The 24,134-nt window shown below is 35.9% G+C and overlaps 1 protein-coding gene across 1 annotated transcript in view; it reads left to right on the top strand.

Annotated features, from left to right (window-relative positions):
* The window catches only part of PALLD (palladin, cytoskeletal associated protein), a 190,406-nt gene that overhangs the window by 49,844 nt on the left and 116,428 nt on the right, over positions 1 to 24,134 (top strand). Inside the window, exons 3-8 of the mRNA XM_069855795.1 lie at positions 15,601 to 15,779; positions 18,012 to 18,078; positions 18,907 to 19,012; positions 19,933 to 20,007; positions 21,300 to 21,441; positions 21,759 to 21,782. Coding sequence (XP_069711896.1) covers positions 15,601 to 15,779; positions 18,012 to 18,078; positions 18,907 to 19,012; positions 19,933 to 20,007; positions 21,300 to 21,441; positions 21,759 to 21,782 — 593 coding nt within the window. The remainder of the gene's footprint in view (positions 1 to 15,600; positions 15,780 to 18,011; positions 18,079 to 18,906; positions 19,013 to 19,932; positions 20,008 to 21,299; positions 21,442 to 21,758; positions 21,783 to 24,134) is intronic.

The following is a 24,134-nucleotide window of genomic DNA, read 5'->3' as shown; positions in this document are numbered from 1 at the left end:
ATTGAGACCACATGGCTCCAACTTAGACTTTTTTTTTTAATGTGGAAATTGTTGGCTGGATGTACTAAAACGATTTTTTGTTTTTAATTGCCTAGAGGCTAAGAGGTGGGATCATAGCATTTAATGGCAAGGCCAGGGTTAAAACAAATAGCTTTTAATATTCCTTTCAATAAAATGAGAAATGGCATCTTTGAATATTTTGCATAGAATACAAACATACCTCTCTTAAATGACAGCAGATGATCTCAGGAATTCTTTTGGACATTACAGAGTAATTGGTGACCTGATTTGAGAGAGAGGGAGAAGGATAAAGATAAGGAAAGATCTCCCTGTCGTAAATAACACTAAATATGTTCCATTCCAAATACATTATGGAAAGTATGAAAAATAAAAAGGACCATGATCTTTTTGATTGGAAACAGTTTTGCTCTCAAAGTTAGCAGTTTGGACTGCTCTTAAGAGGATTGAAAAGTTTACATTATCAAACGATTTATTAAACTGTTGTAATTATCTAGAACAAAGTATATGCCTAACCTGAAGAACGAGATTGTAATAAACTACATTGTAGGCACTTCGTACTATGATAGTGTTTTTATGCATATTGTTTATTCTGAAATAGATACTAATAATCAAATCTTGTTCTTCCCTCAGTATTGTTGTAGTTTTTCTTCTCAATTATATCCTTTCTCCCATAAACTGATACATAGCACTTGATATAAGACTTTGGCCAAAATCTCTTTCAAATGTGAGTGTTAAACGTTGAATGTTTTAATATGGATACTTTCAAAATGGGACAACAAGCCCATGGAGTTTGAAATTTAGAAAAAGGTTCAGAAGTTATAGCATTGAAAAACACAGTTTATTCTTGCCTCTGGTCGAAAGGTGAAGTAGAGATGAAGAATAATTCCTAGAGTGGTTCCAGTAGTTCTTCATTCACAGTATTTTATCTAGAATTAATATATCAGTATTACTTGGTAATAGCAAATCTAATAAATACTAATTATAAGCTTTTTGCTCTCTTTAAGTTTGGGGTAGTAAATTTAGTGGGTTGAAACTGACAAAAAAAAAGAAAAGAAGTCAGTTATATAGCTGTGTACATACTTTTGAACTGGTTTCTTGTTAACATTACTTCTGTCTCTAATTTACAGGGAGCACATGAACTTTGTTCTTCACTTAAAAAAAATAATAAAAGCTTTTTAAAAAAACCCCAAACTTTAACCAGGGTTCATGGATCACTGTTAATTTTTGTCTCATGTAAAGGACAATGTAAATGTTTAAAAGTTATTTGCAGGTTTTTGTGACTTCGGAGTGTACAATGCAGATGGAAGAGCTATTAGTATTTCTGAATAACTGCTGTGAAAAATAATCAGAGGTTAAAATGTATATAGCAGCGCCTTAACATTCCTGCCTCTGATATGTTAATGTGTTGTGTCAGTGCCCAGATTTACTGTGTTAATGCATATGAAATATATAGGACCAACCTAAACTGGTTTTATACAAGACAATCCCAAATGTAATGTGGATAAAATAGTACAATTTTTCTATAAATAAAAGGAAGCGTGGCTTTTATGGTGCCCCTTCTTAAAAGATGCATATTGTGTTTGAAACCATTTACAAAGCCAGATCCCCTCACTGCTTTACAGAGTGAAGCAAAGGCGGAAAAATTTTGCTGTGCAGTATAGGTGGGAATATCCCTGTATCTTCATATAAAGACCAGAATATTCTGTTCTTTAAGATATTTCTGGGACAGCTTTGTTAGGGCTGCTGAGTGGTATATTAATCTGTAACTTAGATAGACATTTGTCATTCTTCCTGAACTTAGTGACTACTTAACATGTTTTTTTCTGACTGTAATGTTGGTACTATGTGTTCTACTGCTCATATGTAAAATAGATCCCCTCTTGTTAGTCAGTTTTTCAAACAGCAAAGAAAGGCATGATGGAAAAGGGCTGGAAATAAGGGTCAAGAAATTCTAGGATTCACATGGGCCACAGCAAGCATATATAAATTCTAGTAATTGCAAAAATGAATACCCCTTAAAGCAGCCTTCAGCATTGACCCTTAGCCTGTTGGATTCCTATGGAATTTTTAATTTTCCAGTAAAACCTGCCTTTGGTACTGTTTCATATTTCAGTCTTCGTAATGGTTGTGAAAAATACACATGGTGTGCTTTGAGGTATGGCTGGCTAAGCCAGCATTTGTTGGTAGGTGGGAAGAATCTTGAAAGTGGTGAATGTTTGGAGCAAGCAGGCACTGGCCATAGATATGCCGATAGTGACCAGAGCACGAAGGAAGCAAATATACATGCTTTTGGACCATACCCTATTGACAGCTGGTAACCATGTATATAAGCTTGTCTGTTAAGGCTGGAACTTAAGTTTCAAGTGAGATCCATGCTGTGTCTTGCAGCTAGAGAGCATACGTAAAGGTACTTTAACTGTACTCAGTAGATGCTGGACAGATAACATCAGCTAATTTTTACTAGTTTGGTGAAGATGGTGTGTAATTCTCAGGTCTGGTGTACATGGTAAATGCAATCCTCTTCTAAAGTATCTTTGTGGGTTTTAAAATGCACCGTGATGCAGCAGTTCTAATGCTGGTGTCTATTTGCACAAACCAAGTAAACCAGTGAGATTTTGCCTATGCTATGCAATTTCTGTAAAGGGATTCTGTGTATAAGTATACTGAGGAAATGGTGCCTTAAATTTTGCTGCTTTGGAAGAATTTGGGCTCCAAAGACAGACAGCTTTCTTTCCTCACCCTTTCCTTCCTCTTATCTGCTGTTTCAAATAGACCCTTTCACATAGCATGCTAAATGTGTCCTAGGACACCACAGATGTTATCTGAGAGTCTAAAGTCTCGAATCTTATATTAGCTCATTTAATGGATCGCTTTTTACTATGTCTGTTATTGTACTTACCTCTGAGGTAGGGTATAAGGAAATAGCATGCCAAAAAAAAGTATAGTTACTTGGAGAGATGACAGCAGTTAGATCAAGCCCTTTTTTTCCACCAGCAACAGTGAAATATGTCTTTCATGATGTTACATTACCATTGATATAGCTAATATACTGGTTTGCTAGTTCATGTTGAAAATTAATTCAGAAAGCTTCCAGTTTCAGTCTAGACCAATAGGCTTAGAAACTATTTAATGTGTTACAAATGTTGATTTGCAAAGTGTCTGAAGTCCTCTGGCTCTTCCAGATATTGAACTGTTATTGAAAGAAAGTTAATTTTTAGATTGTTTGCTGTATTTCAATGATTATGCAACTGACCTCAGATCTATGTTTCATTTCCTTTCCTGAATTTCTCTTTAAATAGTTTTCTCAAAATTTTCCAGTTGTCCTTACATAAAGAAAGTTGTCAATGTTCCTGAGTCTGAATTACAAATTAAAGAATACGTGCAAGATAGCAAGAATTAGCTGTGTGCATGAATGAGACTTCAGCATATTTGGCAAAAAAATGCATCCATAAATTAAGACAAAAATTTGACAAAAAAAATTTAAAACAATTCAAATTAGTTGCATTATTGCTGGGACTTGATTATTTAACTCCTGCTGGCTCCTGGGATGTCAAGTAAATGTGAAAAATTAAGAAAAACATCAAAATAATTAAAACTTAGGAAAACACTCTATGGAAAGATAAATATTTAAATTTTAAATTGAACTGAAATTAGAATTTCTGATTTTGCCCACTGTTTTCTGGGAATACTAAAGAAAAACATTCAAATCATAAAATTATCAAGACCCCAAAACAGCAGGATAGTCTCTATTTACAAAGTTCTGGTTTTATTTATGAACAAGAAAATATTAGGAAACTTGATTTAAAAATGAAACAAACAATCAAAATCCCAATAACCAGAGTATAAGTGATTACTAATAATTAACAAAAAAGAAGCCCCACCAAACCATAGAAGGCATGGAAATGTCTTTTCTGAGATTTTATTTATATACACTGTTGGGTACCTCATACAAACACACGAACTCCACATTTTATTTTCCTGATAGTCCTGAGGACACTTACATGAGCACCTTGTTTTAGGCTTAGGAGGTGAAAATTGTGATGATCAGTATCAGAAACGATTACACAGACTTTTAAGTTCTACACCACGAACCTCAGTCAAACCACTTGTCCTAACTGTACTGTTGCTGGTTGTGTTAGCTGTAAATACATGAAACTGACTCAGCTGGTGCAACTGGCTGTGAATACAGGTCATTCTAATCCCAAGTATCTCTGAGGTGGAAGTTTCCTCCACTGGCATCCCAGCCGTTCAAGACCTACTGCTCATATTGAAAACTATAGTTGGTGAATTGCTAAATTGTTTGTTCCTACATCCAGTGATACTTAGCAGAATGATACTGATGTCTAGAGGCTGAGCCTCAATAAGTAAATTTGACTGCTGTCATACTTAATACAAGGCACTGACAAAACTGCTGACAGCTTTCTGCCTTTGTTTGGAGCTACTAACTTGCCAGCAATTTTCATGAATCAAGTATTTTATCTTCCAGTCAACAACATCGAATTTACTGACTTTGGCTTGGAAGTCACTGGGAAGTAAGAAAAAGGGAGATTATAGTAGGAAAGGTATCCACCTAAGAATGGAATGGTTTTGTATTGGAGATGTAAGCTTTTATTTTTTATTTAATCTGGTCTGGTTTAGTCAATGTTACAGATGCAAATGAAACAGTTTATCTATTCAGCTACAATAAAGTAGATAACTGTCTTCTGTCTGCACCATTTAATTGTACCTATATACAGGACAGCAATCACAATATGTCACAGTTGACTTAATAACTTTCTACTTTTCATAACTCTATCAAAATGCCCCCAGTTCTGAAGGTAAACTTGCAAGTTCCACAGTCACCACTTCTGTGTTTTCAGAATGAATTAGACTACACACTCTGGCTGGAGGCTTCTTTTTAGTTATTTTTATTTGCAAGTTATTAAGGTTTCATGATTGAATGTTGTTGGGTTGTTGGGGTTTTTTTGTGAACTAGAGTGATTGGTCTAAAACACTTCTCAGCTTCTTCCTCTTTGTAAGTATTCTGGGTTTGAGAAGAAGTATTACTGCCTCAACTGAAATGTGTGTTGCCTGCCATGAACTTGCCACTAACTAACTCACTGCAATCTTATTAAATGCAATCTGTTATGCATAGAATTTATACTGCGTAAATGCAATTTTATGCTAATAACTTCCCAACTTTTTCTTTATTTGTCCTTCCCTAAAAGTTCAAAGTATTATTCCACTGGAAGACAATGCCTGGTAGTTCCATAAGAGGTTCACCTCCCCATGTAGGCAAAATACATGGCAGTTCAAAATCCATTTCTGGTCAAAGGAGCATACAGTTATAATGGATAGTTAAGAGCAGCATTTCTGTTATAGACAGTATGCATTCCATTTCAGCTAGACAAGCAATTGCATTAATCCTATAAGCCTCAACAGTTCTCTGGGTCTGAAAAATGTTCAGCAATGTACTTGTGGTTATTAAATACTTAATTTTTTTTAACCTGCTGTAACTATCTTCACTGCTTTTCATTTTCTTTCTTTTCTTCCCTCCCATGATCACGTTATTTTCCTACCAAGTACCAGAAGTTGTAACTTGATGTAAGCCTAGGTCTGCGTAAGCCAAGTGATGGTATCTCCAGTTTTAGTAAATGTAGTTACTGCTATTTAATGCACACACTGAAGACTTCAGTGCATAACTGCCCTCAAAGTTAGTGGAAGGTTGCCACATAAAATCCTTCTGTAACAAAAAGAAAACAGACACCTAAAAATCAAACTACAGTGCTTCATTGCCATGAAGTTTTGTATAACAACTTACATCAGTCTCTTCATTCCAATCTGCTAGCTTTTAAAAAGATTTAATAATAATTTTATGGCTAATAGTACGTGTCATAATGCAAAGTCAAAGACCTGGTCAGCACATGGAAGGTGGTTGTAAGGCAGTGGAAGCTGAGTTCTGACCTGGCTCTTACCTTTCTTGAGTGACAGCCGACAAACTGCTTAACTTCTGCTTCTCGATAATAAAACATATCTAATTATCTCCTGTTGAACTACTGTTTCAGTGCTCAGTCATTCATTGAGCTTTTTCTTAGAGAAACATTTTTATTCAGCTACCTCAGACATGAGAACATTCTTTGTGAAATTGCTGACGTTCACTGTAGATGAGTGGGAACTGTTGTTCAAAACCACTAGATCCTGTCTAGACTGTTGTTACCAGGTGGTCCAATGCTTATATTCAGTAAGATAAGTGCAATATGCTAGACACTCTGTAAAACAATGGTGAATGTTCTTATTGAAAACACACAAGTGTATTCATAACTTAACAGAATGGAAAAAATGGATAAAGGGGGGGAATAGTGGAATAAAATGAGGGACGCATAGTATGCCACTCTAGTCAGGTCTTCCAGAACACCCAGACGCTGAGAACAGATCATATGAAACCAGGAATGTTATCTCTGATACCATATGTGTGTTTCTCGTGAAGCGCTAAACTGTAACTCTGTTCTCATATGTCTCCTCCGCTACTGACTCTCAGCATAGCACTGATTGCATTTGAAGGCTACTTTATTAAATGTATGGAATATCTTTCTACAACTTTGTTTAAACAAATATTTGAGGATGCTCAATAGAAAATAAAACAAGTAGAGTTTCCTGGATTATCTTTGAAATCCATTTTGGAGAGAAAATTAATATGCGTGTATTTCTATGTGTTGTGAAGTGTTCCTTTAGCCACAGGGGAAAAATGTGGAGCAGCATCTCTACTTTGGAAATCTAATATTCTGATTTTTAGGGGAAGAGATTATAATCTTTGCATGAAACAAAGCAGCAAATAAACCAATTTCTGCTGGCACAACTACAAACATGAGCAGAAGGGGTCTGCTTGAGTTACTGACAAATGAATTAGTGGAACACTCTGAAAAGCAGATAATGTCTACCACACTTTGACTTCAGGGTAAGAAGTTCCAGGCCCTAGAAGGAAGTCATATAAAAGCAGTCAATTTAATTACCTGTCAGTAAGAAAGAAATTATTGCTCTACTGTCTGGTATTTCATGCCCTAAAACTATAGGGGCTCCTGTGTAGTAACTAGCTAAATACAAAAAGTGCATGTTTTTCAGGTGCTGGGTTTTTTCTTGTGTTCGGTGCCGAATTCTGCATAGAGGATTTCACAGTTCTGTGATAATCCTCTGAGAGTACAAAACTCTAAAAGTGTGGAAAATGAGGGATTATACCTGGTAATCATTTAACCCTGAATTAAATTTAAAAAATAATGAAAGCATTATATTTATAATAATAATTGTAGGTAAGGAGCTGCACAGTCAGCTATTGTCAAGTTTTTATGACTGCAGTTCCTCATTCTTCACATTTATAAACAGTCCTATCTTTGATACATGTATATAACTTTTATATTTATTGGTATTGGAGGCAAATACTATATTTCAAAAAGAAAAAAAAGTTTCATGTGAAATATGAAACCTAAAAGATAAAATGAGAAAGTGGCATGGAATGTTAAGAAATGAAACAAACATACATTAGCTGTGTGTACTCTTGCCTGTTTTAATTTGAACTTGTACTTTGCTTTATTCTTCCTCTCACATACTGCTCATAGAATTTACTGATTTTAGTGTAAGGCCTTCTGAAATATAGGTAAATGTACTGTGAAATTGCTGTATGAACATGTTTCTTCTTTATCTAATCTACTGCATTTCTTCTTGGCTTTTGTTTTTATTATAGTAACCCAATATGAAGAACTGCAGTTGTAGATAAGGCAGAACGTCAAAGAATTCTCCTTTTAAATGCATTTTAAATAATTTTGCAAATTGCAGGCCCGGTTATGATCCATTAGTTCACAGGTTCTGGGTTGTGGGATTTTGCCTTTCTTTTCCTTTTTTTTTTTTTAAACTCTCAAACCCAGAGTGGTTACAGATGATTTTACTATTATATTTATGAAACAACCACTTTCCAGACCTAAGTGGTAAAATTTGAGGGCTAAGAACACATGAGAATTTGCAACTATTCAATTATCTTTTCATATCTTGTTTTCAATGATACTGAGAAAACATGCATTTGTATTTATATAAATGGTATATATATGTGTGTGTATATATATATGTGCATGTATATATATATATATATATATAAAACGTAAATAAAAAGTAAATAACTGTTGGGTGGTTGCATCCTGCTGCTATTTCCAATGCAACCTCTCTTTTTTTCCCTGGTATTTGCAGACTTTTATAATTACATTTTGGAGTCCTATGTCTGAGAAAGATAAGTGAAGAGATTGAAAAATCTTGATCTTTAACAGCTTAGGTCCTTGAAGCTGAAGGTATTTTGTTTTGAGGCAATATTGGCTTTGCTCTGAAGGAAATATATTTCAATTTCAACACATAACAAGAGTTTGGAAAAATGACATATTGTGAAGCTCAGACATCCAGATTGTTGAATGATTGCTTTCATTACTGAAATACACAACTGTAATTGCAGTGGAGTAAAGAGATCTTTTGATTCCAGTTGTGCCAGAAGGTGCCAACTTTGACTTTTGATTACAATAGTCATTTTCCTTATAATTATTCCAATTTATCCATCTTCAGTCTGGCTAATGTGGATAGCTGAGTTACTTCTTTAGCACTTACAAGGAAACTCTAGCCATCTTTGTGCAGACTGCACTTCATCTCAATAAGAGCTATATCTCAGATGTCTGGTTGAGTTGTAAATGGTGGTAGTACCCATATATGTGCTGGCAATTCACACTTAGTCATATGGGAGATTATACAAAATATCCTCTTATAGAATTGAAGATACCAGGTACAAAATAATGCTTCAGAAAATAGTAAAGTGTAAAAATACTGTTTAATTAGAGATATGTAGGGAAATTATTACGTTAAATACTTTTAATCACTTCTTCTGCAGTAAGATTTCTGAATTTTCTGAAGAAAATCATTGATACAAAGGACATCATTAAATTAACCTGCAGTACAGTACGATTTACCTAATGAGTCCAACAGCCCTGAAAATCATCTTACTGATGAAAGTATGGAAACCTTAATTCTTAAATTGCATATAAATTATTCTTGTTTTTTTAGTCAGGATTTTTATTTATATGTATGAATATGGACACACAATTTGTAAATTTATATAAGGCCAAATACACTAGTTACAGAACTTACTTAATGAAATGAGAAGGCATTGTTGCTTTTATATAACCATCTGTATGTGTGGCAAATAATCAATATGTTTCTGTAAAAGGTGGTTTGCAGTTAGCACTACATAACTGGTCCTTAAACTGCACAACATTTTCTCTCTTTATTGATCTGATGATTACCCAAGACTGGAATGAACTTAATTATCTATCCACACCTATTTGTCAGTTAATTGCTACTTTTGAAAGTGACACATGTGTGGCATGGGCCTGTGCCCAAATACAGGCATTTTAATAATCCGATTACTACAATGGACTCTGAATTTTAAATGGTGAAGTTGATTTTTTTTTTTTAGAGATTAAGTTAAATTCTTTCAGTAACAATGTTTTACAGTCTGGAATTGTTGAACTGCTCTACTTCAATGGAGAAAAAAGAAATGGAAGTTGTACAGTTTTGTGATGGAAACGCTGACTCTGTCAGTCCAGGAACATCAGAGTATTTGATTTTAACTTTTCTTGCTGGATGTACTTAACACCACTAAGGATGAAATTACTTTTTAATTTACAGCTTATCTCTCTGCACTTTTTGTAGTGGTCAGAGTTCCCTATTATAATTCTTCCCAAAGGCTATATCTTTAAGTTTCACTTCAGCTGACATTTTAAACTAACTTTTAAGAATGTGCAGAAAGGAAAACCTCTCTATTCCTCAGTGACTCTCAAAAAACACAAGTTCCAGCAGGATTATGCATTAGAGAACCTTGAACTGTTTTTCTTAAGGCCCTGGTGCTTACTCTGTCAGTGTAATGTTCAAGTCTGTTTATATTTTGTTCAGAGTCATTAAAATCCCAGACACACATGCTCGTATGTATTTCCATGCATTGAGGGTTGTGAGGGCATGAAGAAAAGAAATGTGAAAAAGAAAGACATATTGTTTGAATTGCTACTTGATGTCAGTGTGCATGAACTACTGCTCACCTGGCATCTGACTGTACTTTTTTGTTTGCTGTTCTAGTTTTGCTGTCATGCAACACTGTAGCCAGCGAAAAATCAAAGTAGTCTTTGAAGTGTGAAAACCAAGTGTCTTAACCATTGTTCCTCTGCTACCAAAATACCTCTGGTATGCTTCTTTGGAATATTGACTTTACAGTCTAGTGGTTGTGCTTCTGTGTCTGCATTAAATACTTAACTGCTACCATTTCAACACGCAGTAGATACAGTTTAGGTGAAAACTAAGCATAGTTGGAGAACAGGCAAGACAAAGAGTGATACAGTGGAAATGCAGGAAGGAAAAGAAGTGAAGGAAAGAGAATAAAAAATAAACTAGGAAAGACCACAGAAATTCAGTATAGTTTGAAATCTGGCAAGATACTTAATGACTCATAAAATGAATTCCTGTTGAATAAAATGTATATTCCTTCTATTTGTTTGTTTGGGGGGTTGGTTTGGGGTTTTTTGGGTTTTGTTTGGGGTTTTTTTTGGCCAGCCTTTATCTATCATCATTGCAGTAGTTTCTGTTCTCTTTCAAGGGGTCAGTTCTCTACAAATGTGCATGAACACTAGCATGGCCTGCAGGAATGCACCTACGATCCAAGCTTGAGTTCTTATTCTGTAGACTGATATGTACACATACATGCAAAACCTCTTGTTGACCGCTCCGCCTGTTTTGTTTCTACCTGCACACTTTATGCGATTTTGAGAGCCTACAACAAAGGGATAGGGAAATGAGTAGGTCATTATTTGTACTTCCAGTATCCAGAACCTGTGAAATAGCTGTATTTTTAGACCAATGTTCTCTGCACAGGGACTTATTTTCTTCACAAAGTATCTGCAGTGTGTTTGCTCCTCTGTCTTACTCTTACTGTCTTTTGGCTTTGGTTTGGGGTTTTTAGGCTCTCCAACAGCATTATTGCCTTCTTGCAGCTCCATGGTAATCCTCTTATCCCCAAGAAGATCAGTAGGCTGGAACAGACTGGACATGAGTTAATGCTGCCCTAGTTAGCATAAAGCTGGAATTTTCTTGTAAAACTTGCTTTGTGGTTCTTTTTCTCTGTCTAGCCATGAGTCCTTCTAGTTTCTTTGGCTCATTTTCCATTTGACAGTAATTTGTTGCTTGCTTTGGTGATCCCTCTGCAGACAGAGTGAGTGCCTCAAAGATTTGTCTTTGAATCTTTTTTCAGTCCTGAGGAGCAGAAAATCCTCGTACCATCAGTATTCCAAGTGTAATGGCAGTAAGGCTGAAGGGACCTGTAGATATGTTTTATTGCCTATATTAGCCCGTATGATATAAAAGATGGAAAAATAAAATTCAGTCTGTTTGGGAAAAATAAAAGAGTTTTATTAGCTGACTTTTTTTTCACAAACCCTCTTGAACTGAATTGGCAACTACCAAATTACTGCAGGATAAGTATTTTAATTGCATATTTTCTCATTTGCTTAATTTTGATGTAATCACCAAAACAAATTCATGTTAATACTCCCTTTCTATCAACGTATAGATAGACAAGGAAAAAAAAATACAATTAGAAAAGGGAAGAGGATGTAACTAAGACTATTCCAGCATTCTAAATTTCAAATAGTTCTGCTGTTGCCCACTATGAGGGTGAATTTTTCTTTCCACAATAAACAGTCCAACACCAAGCCTATTTCCTATTCATCAAACACCACCTTAATGATGCCTGAGGTAATTTTCTGTTGAATTGCTCACTTACATGTTTTTCTCTGTGGCAGACAGTGTCTGATGTAGCAGGTCAGGACTTGTTTTCAGGAGTATATCACTGATGTGATGTAACGAGTCTCAGTCCCAACCAGTACTGAGGAATAGCTCCCACTACTCGAATCTGACTGAGTCTATGTATGAGTCAAGGAACAGTGTAGAACTTGTCCTCCTAAGAAAACAGTTCGCTTCATCTGACAAAAAAAACCAAGTAAATTGATTTTTTAATTTTAGGTTCATATGCTTATCAGCATTTCTTAAACATTTTGTGAGCATGGAATTTGGGAGACAGTAGAAAGCCATACAATTTGCATGAAACCAAGATGAGATCTGCCTGAGAAAATAATTAGGCTTGGAGGAGAGGTTTTCCTTTGCAGGATGTTTCTGGAAAGGAAAGAAAAATAGAACTAATGATTAAGTAGAGCCTCATATTACAGGCTTTTGTCTGTGATTGTCTAGAAATTGAATTAACCTCTCTCTTGTGCATATCATTTAAAATGTAACTTAGGAAAGGCTGCACAGAGGTTAGGACTCTGAAGGTTTAATAAGTAGGAGTAGTAGCAGAGGTCCTCAGACCAGGAGAAGGGAGGATTTGTGACAAGAGAGGAAAGGAGGGGAAGAGAGGGAAGAGCAATGTTAATTTTGGCAGTCAAGCTGACAGAATAGATTTGTCTCCAAGCACAATAGTTGTAAAAGTAGGCCAAAGGGGTCTACTGAGTAAACAAATGCAAGTTTGTCAGTTCTTTCCAGAAATGATGCTTTCCATGTGTACTGTTTGGGCACAACAGAAGACAAAAAAGGAACTTGTTAGTCTTTTAATTACAGAAAACAATTACATATGGTTTAAATACCACTATCAACAACTTTTTCTCCTTCCGGAATAAAAAATCTATTGTTCATAAACACAGAGGGCTTGTTCACAGTTCTGGGTGTTAAGGGGAATTGTCTTGCGTAAATATGTTAGTTTCTTTGCATTCTGAAATAAGCATGAAATTTCAAGTTTTACAATCTAATATTTTCAGAAGAAAGTTTTGTAACTTTTTTTTTAATTTCTCTTAATTACATGTAGCTGACTAATTAAAGAAAAATAAAAAGAGCAGTACAAGTGAGTCAGTTCATTTCTAAGGTCTCCTTGCTGATTGTTATGGTATGGTATATGTCATCCTGTAGTGCTGTATGCTTTTCCTAAATAGGTTGGGGGGAGTCTGTAACTCCTTGAGGTTGCTCTTTTTGGTGGGGGGAGGGGAAGGTCACCTAATAGGGAGGGACAAAAAAAAGTCTAATTCTAAAGTATTACTGGAAGGTAACTGGAAAACTTCTCTCATAAACATGTACAAACTAAAGAAAAATTATCAAGGTTTTTTGGTAGTAAATTTTTTAAGTCTTTAAAAATCTTTTGTAACAGTACCATCATCTTTCATTTTAAATTGGCAAATTCAAACTCCATGAATTTCAGTGGTTATATTTACTTATTTAAAATATATATATATCTCCTTACTGTAATAGGAAACTAAAAAGTGTATGGGGAGGGAAGACAATGAAAGATCACTTTTGATGCTTACTATCAAGGATTACTCATTTTGTCATTATCCTCACCACAGCAAGATTTGCATTTTGGGGTGGCAGAGGAAGAAAAGGGAAAAGAAGGCAGAAATAGAACATGAAAAAGCACAGATTAGGATTACAGGTTGAGAGGAAGAGAAAGAAAAGTGGTGACGATTTCAGTGAATCTGTAGGACTGGAGCAGGAATAGGAAACTCAAAATTTGTTTTCAGGACACAGAGAAAATGTGAGAATATAAAGAAGGTTGTGCAGAGATGATTTTCCTTTAGTGACTGACCAACCTGTCACCCCTGTGAAAATGCACAGAAGCCCATGTAAAAAAAGCATTGTCCACTTTTCGTATTTATTGGGCTGCTAGATATATAGATCATAGAATCATAGAATCATAGAATAACCAGGTTGGAAGAGACCCACCGGATCATCGAGTCGAACCATTCCTATCAAACACTAAACCATGCCCCTTAGCACCTCGTCCACCCGTCCCTTAAACACCTCCAGGGAAGGTGACTCAACCACCTCCCTGGGCAGCCTGTTCCAGTGCCCAATGACCCTTTCTGTGAAAAATTTTTTCCTAATGTCCAGCCTAAACCTCCCCTGGCAGAGCTTGAGGCCATTCCCTTTTGTCTTGTCCCCTGTCACTTGGGAGAAGAGGCCAGCACCCTCCTCTCTACAACCTCCTTTCAGGTAGTTGTAGAGAGCAATGAGGTCTCCCCTCAGCCTCCTCTTCTCCAGGCTAAACAACCCCAGCTCTCTCAGCCGCTCCTCATAAGACCTGCTCTCCAGCCCCCTCACCAGCTTTGTTGCTCTTCTCTGGACTCGCTCCAGAGCCTCAACATCCTTCTTGTGGTGAGGGGCCCAGAACTGAACACAGGATTCGAGGAGTGGTCTCACCAGTGCCGAGTACAGAGGGAGAATAACCTCCCTGGACCTGCTGGTCACACCATTTCTGATACAAGCCAAGATGCCATTGGCCTTCTTGGCCACCTGGGCACACTGCTGGCTCATATTCGGTCGGTTGTCAACCAACACGCCCAGGCCTTTCTCCTCCAGGCAGCTTTCTAGACAGACTTCTCCTAGTCTGTAGCACTGCATAGGGTTGTTGTGCCCCAAGTGCAGGACCCGGCATTTGGCCTTGTTAAACCTCATGCCATTGGACTCAGCCCAGTGGTACAGCCTGTTCAGATCCCTTTGCAGAGCCTCCCTACCCTCCAGCAGATCGACACTTCCACCCAGCTTAGTGTCGTCCGCAAACTTGCTAAGGGTGCACTCGATGCCTTCATCCAGGTCATTGACAAAGACATTGAACAGGGCTGGACCCAGCACTGAGCCCTGGGGAACCCCACTTGGCACTGGCAGCCCTGGGGAACCCCACTTGTCACTAGATAAATCAGGGAGTAGCCTATAAGAATAGGACTAGCTGATATGAGGGAATCAAACAGAAGATGGGCAGCTGGTACCCTCATGGCAGCAATGTAGACAGAGGACATGGACGAGCTCTTCAGGCAGGCTGCACTGGAAAACACTTGATGGACACAAAATAGGCTGTGCTTTTACCTAGTGATAAGTCATCCCAGATAAGTGGCTATTTTGACTGTACCTTAACCCATCCCTTTGGCTGGGGCATACCCTTTTGCTATAGTGGAACAAGTATTATATGCATATATAAAAATCCAGGCCTAGAAAAACAATTTATGTTCTTGATATGAGGGAGGAGAAAACCCATTTAGAGTTTGGCAATATGAAACCTGTACCACGTACCATGGGATTCTATTAGGTTCACTGGGGATGATAGACAAGAATCAAACACCCAGTGTGAAGAACTGGTGATTTTTAAGAAGAAGAGGGTAGAAAGCTAAATTGAAATTGATTAGACTATGGTCAAAGCAAGCAAGTACATAAGATATGCAGAAAGCATTAATTCTACCAAATATGACAGGGAATAGTTTTAAATTGTTGGTGCTCATTATTTTCTTAGTATTCAGAAATGTTTCTCTACCTTTTAAACAAAGTTTATTCCAGCAAATTATTTCTTTGCAAATGCCATTACACATTTCAAAGCACCAGGTGCTGCTTTCAGTAGCAATTTCAGGTTTTGCAGCAGAGTGTAACATCTTCATGATGAGCCTGAGCCAATCTTTTATGTTCTTTTTCTTTGTTTTTCTAAATATGTGTGGGCTGCAGATGGTTCTGTGAAGGAAAAGAACTCCAGAATTCCCCTGACATTCAGATCCGTTCTGGAAGTGGAGGACTTCATTCACTAATTATAGCAGAAGCCTTTGAAGACGATACTGGACGCTATACTTGTCTTGCTGCAAATTCTATTGGTTCAGACAGTACATCAGCTGAAATATTCATTGAAGGTAAGAGGTGAAATAATAAGATACTTGACAAAAACAGGAAAAGATTTCTAAGCTGAAGTTTACTTTTAGTTCTTTATGTTAAGATTGCATTTGCTTTGGTGGAATTTTTATGCTGTTCCTCTCTTTCCCTTTAATGCAACACATTTTGAACATCACATTATAACGCTTTAGGTATTTCAAGGAATGTCTTGGGGGTCAGTGGGTAGATTGCCATTTATTTAGGGTACAAATATGAGAAAGAAGCAGTAATCCTTGCCTCAGTTCTGAACTCCCTCCGAGTGCAATTAAATGCAGCTGCCCTAAATGAGTCTTCTTCTAGTCATGGGTAAATGTATTACAGTTCTTCGTATTTGGTTCACTGACTTTATGTCATGTTAAAAGTCAGTTGTACCAGTTTTGTCCAGAATTAACTGCTAGTAATAGCCAAAGTATTTCTTGACTTCAAAATTCATCATAATTCAATGGGTTTTTTCTCTGAGGAAAGTTAATGACTTGACCATAAGTAAAATTATGAAGTTAATATCTAGCTGGAGGATTGTATTTTAGATATTATTGTATTAATTGAATACTGTTTTTTATTTTAATTCATGCATCTTTCAAACATTTTAGTAATATAGATTCTTTTACCAGTTTTGTAACTCATTAGAATTAATTTAAATGGTTAACTGAAAGCATAAAACAAATAAATATGACAATTATTCATAACAAATCTGAATAATACTATACCAAAATTATTAAATAGCTTTTGATTAACAAAGCAATAAACTTTTCAGTATAAATTAGCTAAATTGTGACACATATGCATTTAAAGGGTTTCCTTCATTAGGTTATCTGTTCTCAGAACTTTGTTATCCCACATCAGCATATAACAGAAAAATCTCCAAGAATTTTTTTAATCTTACGGACTCTAACAAGGCTTTTCTTTACAGAAGTGAGCATTACTTCATATACTCAGATACAGTACAAATATATAATGCTGCGTGAAGTTATTATAACAGAAGCAACACTAAACAGAAACTGCTTGGTAGAGAGATAACTGTGAATAAAATAATTTTTTTTTTTGAGATCTAGCAAAGTCTTACTGTATGGAAGTGCTATCTTGAAGTTTTAAAACATGTAACTTTGAAAGACGGAGACTTATAAAAGTCATTAGGCTACTCTGCTATGATCTTTAAGGAAACCAGATTGTCATACAAGCATTATATTGTACATTAATAGTCTTGATAACACTGATGCCTCGTGCTTTCCTCTGTGCAGCAACATGAGACCTGGTTATACTTTGCTCACAAAAAAATACTTTCAAGTAGACCCACTTTGCCTGCTTGATATTGCTTCTCTCTTCTTACCTTTCTTGCACTACTTGTTGCTTTGATTTTTGTAGTCTAAACTTCATAAATGAATAGAATACTCAGGTGCTTCAGTCAAAGCTTTGTTTCATTAGAATCAGTCTATGCTATACTATGCATATTGCTTATGAATTGCTTATGATTTCTATTAAAAATACAGCTATGTATATGCATGCACAAATCCTTTAAGGAATAATATGTGCTGGATAAATAAATGTCTGGAATAAATATTGTGCCAGGTATCAGTTGTTAGGAAAAATTAAGACATAGGGAATAAATGCTTTAATATTTTTTTCTTTAAATGAGTTCAGGGTATTGCCAAATACAGATGTTATATCAAACCTTCCACTGGCAAGAAATACCAGAGATAAAATATTATAGGTTAATATAAATAGTACAGGTTAATATAAATAGTATGAACTGTGGAGATTGTGGTTAGCAAGTTTAGTCTGAAAATGTCTTGCTATACTCAGTTGCTCTTACCTAAGACTGAATATTTGTTAGCTGCGTATAAGCCATATGTTTGTTTAAGCTTTAAGTTTTAACATTCAGTAAATAAAATTTTATACTTCCAGTAGAATAATAGTAGTAACTTTTTTGTTTTGGTTTGGTTTTTTTGGCTATATTTGCTTCAATATGAAGGAAGACAGCTAAGGCCCTAGGGAAAAGAGTCTGCAATCAAATTGGCGTGATCATTATTTCTGTAACTGTCTAGAATACATAGCTACAATCTTTTGTCAGATAAGAAAAATTGCAATAGCTTACTACAGTGGATTCTCAACTCTTGAAGCGAAATGCAAAAGTAGCAGAGTTTTTCCTTTGGAATTTAGACATTAAATATACCAGTAAAAGGATATGAGATTATTGAAAATGCTTTCTTTTCCAGGTGCCAGTTCCACAGATTCAGAGAGTGAAAGCTTAATTTTCAAGTCAAAATCTGGAGATATGCCACAGTAAGTGTGCAAAGTATAACCAATGCTGTGCAAATATTCTTAATAAGGGGCACTGGAAAATCTTTGCTTTAATTTTAGATCTGAATAAGCATCTGGGATATATTTGTGTATGTCTTGGCTTTTCTCCTTCTCTTATGTGACATAAATGTATAGTATTTTAACTGTAGGTTGTATTAATGTGCTTGTTCTGTCAGAGAAGCCTGACCCTCTCCAACAACACTTCTGTTGACATCAACTTTTCATATTCAGGATTAACTTCAGGTTAACCAAGTTTTTATTTGTAATCACCCAGCCCTGTTTCTCAAAAAAAAAAAAAAAAAGCAGAGGCCTACAATTAAAGAAACAACAATTCATTTTACTTTGTATCCTAAAACAGTACTTCTTCTTGTGTGCAAATGTGTAAATCAAAGATTGTGTTCTCCTCAAGCTTCCTCTGATGCTGATCTCTTCAGCCAATAATGGCTATAAACTGGGGAGGAGCAGTTTTACACTAGACATAAGGAGGAATTTCTTCACCATGAGAGTGGTGAAGCTCTGGCACAGGTTGCCCAGGGAAGCTGTGGCTGCCCCATCCCTGGAGGTGTTCAAGGCCAGGCTGGATGGGGCCTTGGGCAGCCTGATCTACTGGGAGGTGTCCCTGTTCATGGCAGGGGGTTTGGAATATGATCTTTAAGGTCCCTTCCAACCCAAAACATTCTATGATTCTGTTCTATGACTCTATAATGACATATTTAAAGATGTAGAAACTACAAGGTTTCTTACTAGTTACAAACAAACATATTCTGATTTCAGTTGTTATAAAGTGTTTGCTGTTTCCTTTCTTCTCAGGGCCCAAAAGAAAACCACCTCTGTTTCCTTGACGATAGGATCTTCTACACCAAAGTCTGGAGTTACTACAGCTGTAATTCAACCTATCTCTGTGCCCAGTCAGCAGGTATTTTTAAATTAGTAAACATAGTTTAAATTTTATTTCAAAATTTGTGAATCCTGACAAACTCTCACATTTTAAGGAATTATAATACTGAACTAGAAACTCACATTATTATATTAAGAAAAACAATTTTTTTTAAAAAAAATCAAGTCTTTAGCTAGTGAATGGGGCATATATGTAAATATATATATGGATTCTTACACAGTACGTGCCAACACCGCCTGTGAGCAGATCTGGTGATGATGAAAATTACACAGTATATCACTTAATAGTGATTACATTCCAAAAGAATGTAATACAAATGAATGCCTGTAATATTTTTTCAGCAAAAGTTTTATATTTTTTATTAAATTAAGTATTGCTGTTATTTCTCAGGGATGTTTAGAGGAAATTAGATTTTACTGACGAAGTTAAATGTAGAAAATCAGTGTTCATTAGTTTACATTAAGTTTTAATATCACTGTGGATGACTTAGAGTTTGCATCTGAATCATAAATACAAATAAAATAAAAATCCCTGTTAGACTGTACGTGGTAAATTCTTTTCCCTTTCTTTGGCTAACCTTGTTAAGTGTTTTAGCTACTACATCAGTCAAGGGATGTAAAAACAGAAGAGGTAAAAATGCTTCAGTGCAAAGGACTTACTTGAATGACATTAACAGGAGTCAAACTCTCAAAATACTTTAAGGCAAAGACAGTTGGATACAAAATTCTCATGGGAAATATAGAAGGTTTTAAAGCTGGCATTTTAATTTCAGAAAGCTAACAGAGGTGAAATAGTGATGTCACTCAAGAGTGACACCATAATAAGACCATAATAAGACTGTGCATTTGAATGTTTGCATTATTGCCTAGATATATGGAGGGCATACTACTCAAACCAATATTCTTTCCATTTTATAGCATTGTTGCATTGCTTTGCAGGTTCAAAGCCCTACTTCATACTTGCACCGTGTGGATGGACCTAAGCCTATCCATTCTGCACCCATTTTTACAAAGGTATGTTTTTTTCATCATGATTTTTATATCACACTCCTAAGGCTCAGAAGGAATGATCAAAATTATATATCCTAATGCAGGAATGTTTGATTGTGTTAAAACTTTTGCAGTTTTCATTATCCTTTTCAGTATTAATGCCTTCCTAAGAAAGTACTTTTCCACTGCAACAATGAAGTTCTTATGCCTTCTACCCTATTAAAATCGCTAGTGGTATTACATGAATATTCTCTGTGTATTTGTTTTATGCTCATGATTGTCCTTCAATGAGAAGTCTTTGCCAGATAAAACGGGGCAGGCACCAATTACACATAACAGTCATGATAAAGCCTAATTCACAATAATTTATCTACTGACAAGAACAAATAACATAGGCTTTTTTAATTTATTATAGAAATGAAAATAATCCACGCAGGTACGTTAGTCAAAAATACAGTTTAGATATTCTTCATTGGAATGTCTTATTAAACGTAAAGCGTGAACTTGCTAGAAGGGAAACTTTTATTCCATAATTTTTAAGTAATTATTTGTCAATATTTTCTTCCTATTCATCCCCAATCAAACTTTAGAACTTGGAATTAGGCAACAGCGAAGAAAAATGACAGCATATTTCCCTAATCTCTATAATACAACATTGATCGAAAACATACTTTTCTTTCTGACTTCATTTGACATCATTTCCATAGCAGTAATTATCATTTAATCACCATTTGTTGAAGTAAAAATGAAGAAAAGGTAATATTTCTGGTTATTACTTCAGATAAACTGTTGGCTGAAAGATAATACGCAAGAACAAGTAGCATTGCCTAGAGATAAGTAAGAGTATGCCCTGTTCTCCACAACTGTCTAGCTTGGCTCCATCATATCCCTTTATCATGTGAGGAAAGGTCTAATTCTGTCCTTCATAATTCTGCACTGATTCTGCTGGTATCACAGGACAGCAATCAATGTGTTGTTAGTTGCATAATTTTCATTTCACTTTGTGAAAAAAGGGTGAAAAATGAAAAGTCAGACTCCAACTATCTGCTTCTGAAGGACTGAGGAATTAAATACTTCTACACCTTTTCCATCTTTGGTCATATTAAGAAAGTATTTGAAAATAGCCTATTTAGTTATTTTTAACTATACAGCTGATATATTAAATTTAACCAGAGTGAAAATACAGCTCACAGAAAATGTCTATTGCAAAAATGTAATGACACAATAAAAAAGTTGACATAGAAAGGGAAGAAAAGACTATTTCTGAGAATGTGAAATGTTCCTGGTTCATTTGAATTGTGATTGTTGTATTTCAGGAGCTACAAAACACCGCAGCATCTGAGGGACAAGTTGTGGTATTGGAATGCAGGGTCAGAGGACCCCCTCCCATTCATGTTAAGTGGTTTCGACAAGGAGTTGAAATTCAAGATACTCCAGATTTCAGAATTCTCAAAAAAAGTACGGCAATAATCTGAAGTGGCTATTTTTGATATGGGGTGAGGAAAGATCATGAAATTAGTCTGTCAGGATTGAGTTTTGGATAGAGTTCTCTCTCCCTCACATTTCAGTGATTATAATGGCTAGAAGTAGTAACTGAACTGCTTCTATCAATGAACAATTTAAGTTTTCCTTATTTTGTAATATATCTGCATAGATCCTGTTCTTGTCTACAGTGTTTCATTATAATATATTCATTCAGTATACTGTTGTTTATCTATATATTCTCTAATACCTTTTTTCTTGTTTGTTTCCCCTTCTTATGATGTGATGTGCAGAGCCACGATCTGCAACTGAACCTGGTAAGAATCATATGGTAAAATAATCTCTTGATTCACTAGGTTTTTGAGCTTGTACTGAAGCCATAAATAGAAAAGTGTTTCTGCTGTGCATTGGTAATATGAAACCCCCTTAAAGACAATGTTTCTTTATCACACCTTCCATATTCTACACTGTCCTTTACATCAATTCCATTATTAGTTAAACAGTAAATTCCATTTAGACCAGCAATGATAGTCTCATAGCTTAAACTTTGAAGCAAATTTCATTCTTAGAAAACGAGCAGTTTGCAGGCTACTGAGGAAAAGGAACAAATCCCACAAAACTCCACCAACCAATCTTGTACGTGCAAGAGTTTCATAACACCCAACCACTAGCTGCTAGTTTTGCCAATCTTGCTTGACAGATGTGCTGTGTTAAAATCAGGTAAAAGCCAATCTCCAAAAACAAGGACATGTGGGTTTTTTCTAGTCTACTTGCAAGATAAAAGTTTTAGAATTTAGCAAGTAGAAAGTGTTCTTACAACTGCAGGTTTTCCCTGGCTGCTTCATTTTCCTATTATATATCATTAAATCCTGTGGAAATTTCTTGAATAGTAAGGCTGAGAATATTTGTTCTTTTCTTTAATGCTTCTAAATCAAACAAGATGTAGAGGAGAAGATGGTGATACGGCTGTGCCTTATTTTAAAAGGGTGGATTGAATATGCTTGAATTTGGAGAGTTGCAATTATAGAGTAGAAACATACAACAGAAAAGTTTTCTATATAAGACCTGGATATTCCCAAAGAGTGTCTCTGAACTGAAGGACCTTAGCAATAGGGGCACATTTTAAAATTTGTGGGGTCACACTGGCAAATCTTTTGCTGCAAGGAGAACAGGCTTAGCAGCTGAGTGATGTTTGTAAAGTAGCACTGTGGTTATGAGGATATGGACTAGGAAAAAACAGTGAAGGGTTCATCCTAGGAGAAATGTAGCATTCACTTCGTTTCCATGGAAAGGAGAGGAAGTGAAGAGAGAAACAGCATCTGCTTTTCTTTGTTAGTTATTCACTAATTTTCTCACTGCTTCACAAAATTGTTATATACCTATTTTATTTCACAACCATGATGCATATGCATGCACACATGTGCTCTATCCTCACAGTTAATATAATTAATTGTGGTGTGCAGTACTGTTACCTCTAGTAACAGCTGATGCCCCATCCCTGGAAACACTGAAGGTCGGGTTGGATGGGACTCTAAGCAACCTGATCTAGTTGAAGATGTCCCTGCTCACTGCAGGGGGGTTGGACTAGGTGACCTTCGTGGTCCTTTCCAATCTAAACCATTCTATGATTCTATGCCCAGAACACATGTGACTGAATTATTTGATTTATGGAGGATTAAGATGTGAGCCATGGGAAGGGAAGAAGAGTACTGGAAAACTGAATTAACCTTTGCTGAGGAATTAAAACATGCTAACACTGGGCTGTTGGGAGTTTATAATCATAACTCAATGTTATTTTGGTATCTGTATTGTTATAGTTTAATAGGTGTAAAAGCAGAGAGTGACTGACAGCAGTCTGTCTTCTTTTATTTTTCTCCTAATGTTTTTAATTCTGATGTAACACATATTTATGAGCACCTTCCTGCTACCCAAAACTTATGAAAGAGTTTCAGCTTGGCATTTTTTTCTCCCTGAATTTATTGAGCTAAGTACTATCCCTGTAAGATTGATGCATGTATCAGTTCCTATTAAGCCCTATTCAGTAATGTGTAGAGTCTTACTCTCCACTGAAGTTAATAGCAGCACAGTTACTGGCTTATTTGAATAGGGACCTACTCTGTGTATGCAAAGGGAATGTAAATAAAGTTCAGGGAAAATGTAAATATTTCTACTACCAGAAGTCTTTTGTGTATTAGCAGTAGCACTGGTAATAAGTAACTCTGGTTTTTAGCATGTCATGAAGAATCTTAAAATTTCTACAGCAGGAAGGTGGATGGGTACTAAAAACATAAATATATGCAGCACTGGTTTATGATGCAATTCATATCCTAAGAAGACAGACAAAACAATACCTGCAGACGAAATTGCTCATAAGCAAACATGCAACTGCTCTTCAGTGCAGATGATGAACATGTGTGCCAAACTTGTAGAGAAACCAACATGCCTAGATAAGTAGATAAGTATTCCGTATCCATGCCTAGATAAGTATTCAGAATTTTGAAAGATGGACATAATTTCTGATTATTTTTTTTCGAAGAGTACAACTTCCATGGAATTTTACATAAATTGTGACAAGTTGCAGTGTGACTTCAATTGCTGGTTGGCAAATGAAGTCCAACTGTCAATAGACACTTCATAGTGCTCAAAAACATTGGTTATCCTTTGCTAGG

Source organism: Phaenicophaeus curvirostris, chromosome 4 (genome assembly GCF_032191515.1).
Source record: "Phaenicophaeus curvirostris isolate KB17595 chromosome 4, BPBGC_Pcur_1.0, whole genome shotgun sequence".
Taxonomy (NCBI): Eukaryota; Metazoa; Chordata; class Aves; order Cuculiformes; family Cuculidae; genus Phaenicophaeus; species Phaenicophaeus curvirostris.
Note: the sequence above shows the minus strand (reverse complement) of the source record. Positions and strands in the feature narration are given on the sequence as shown.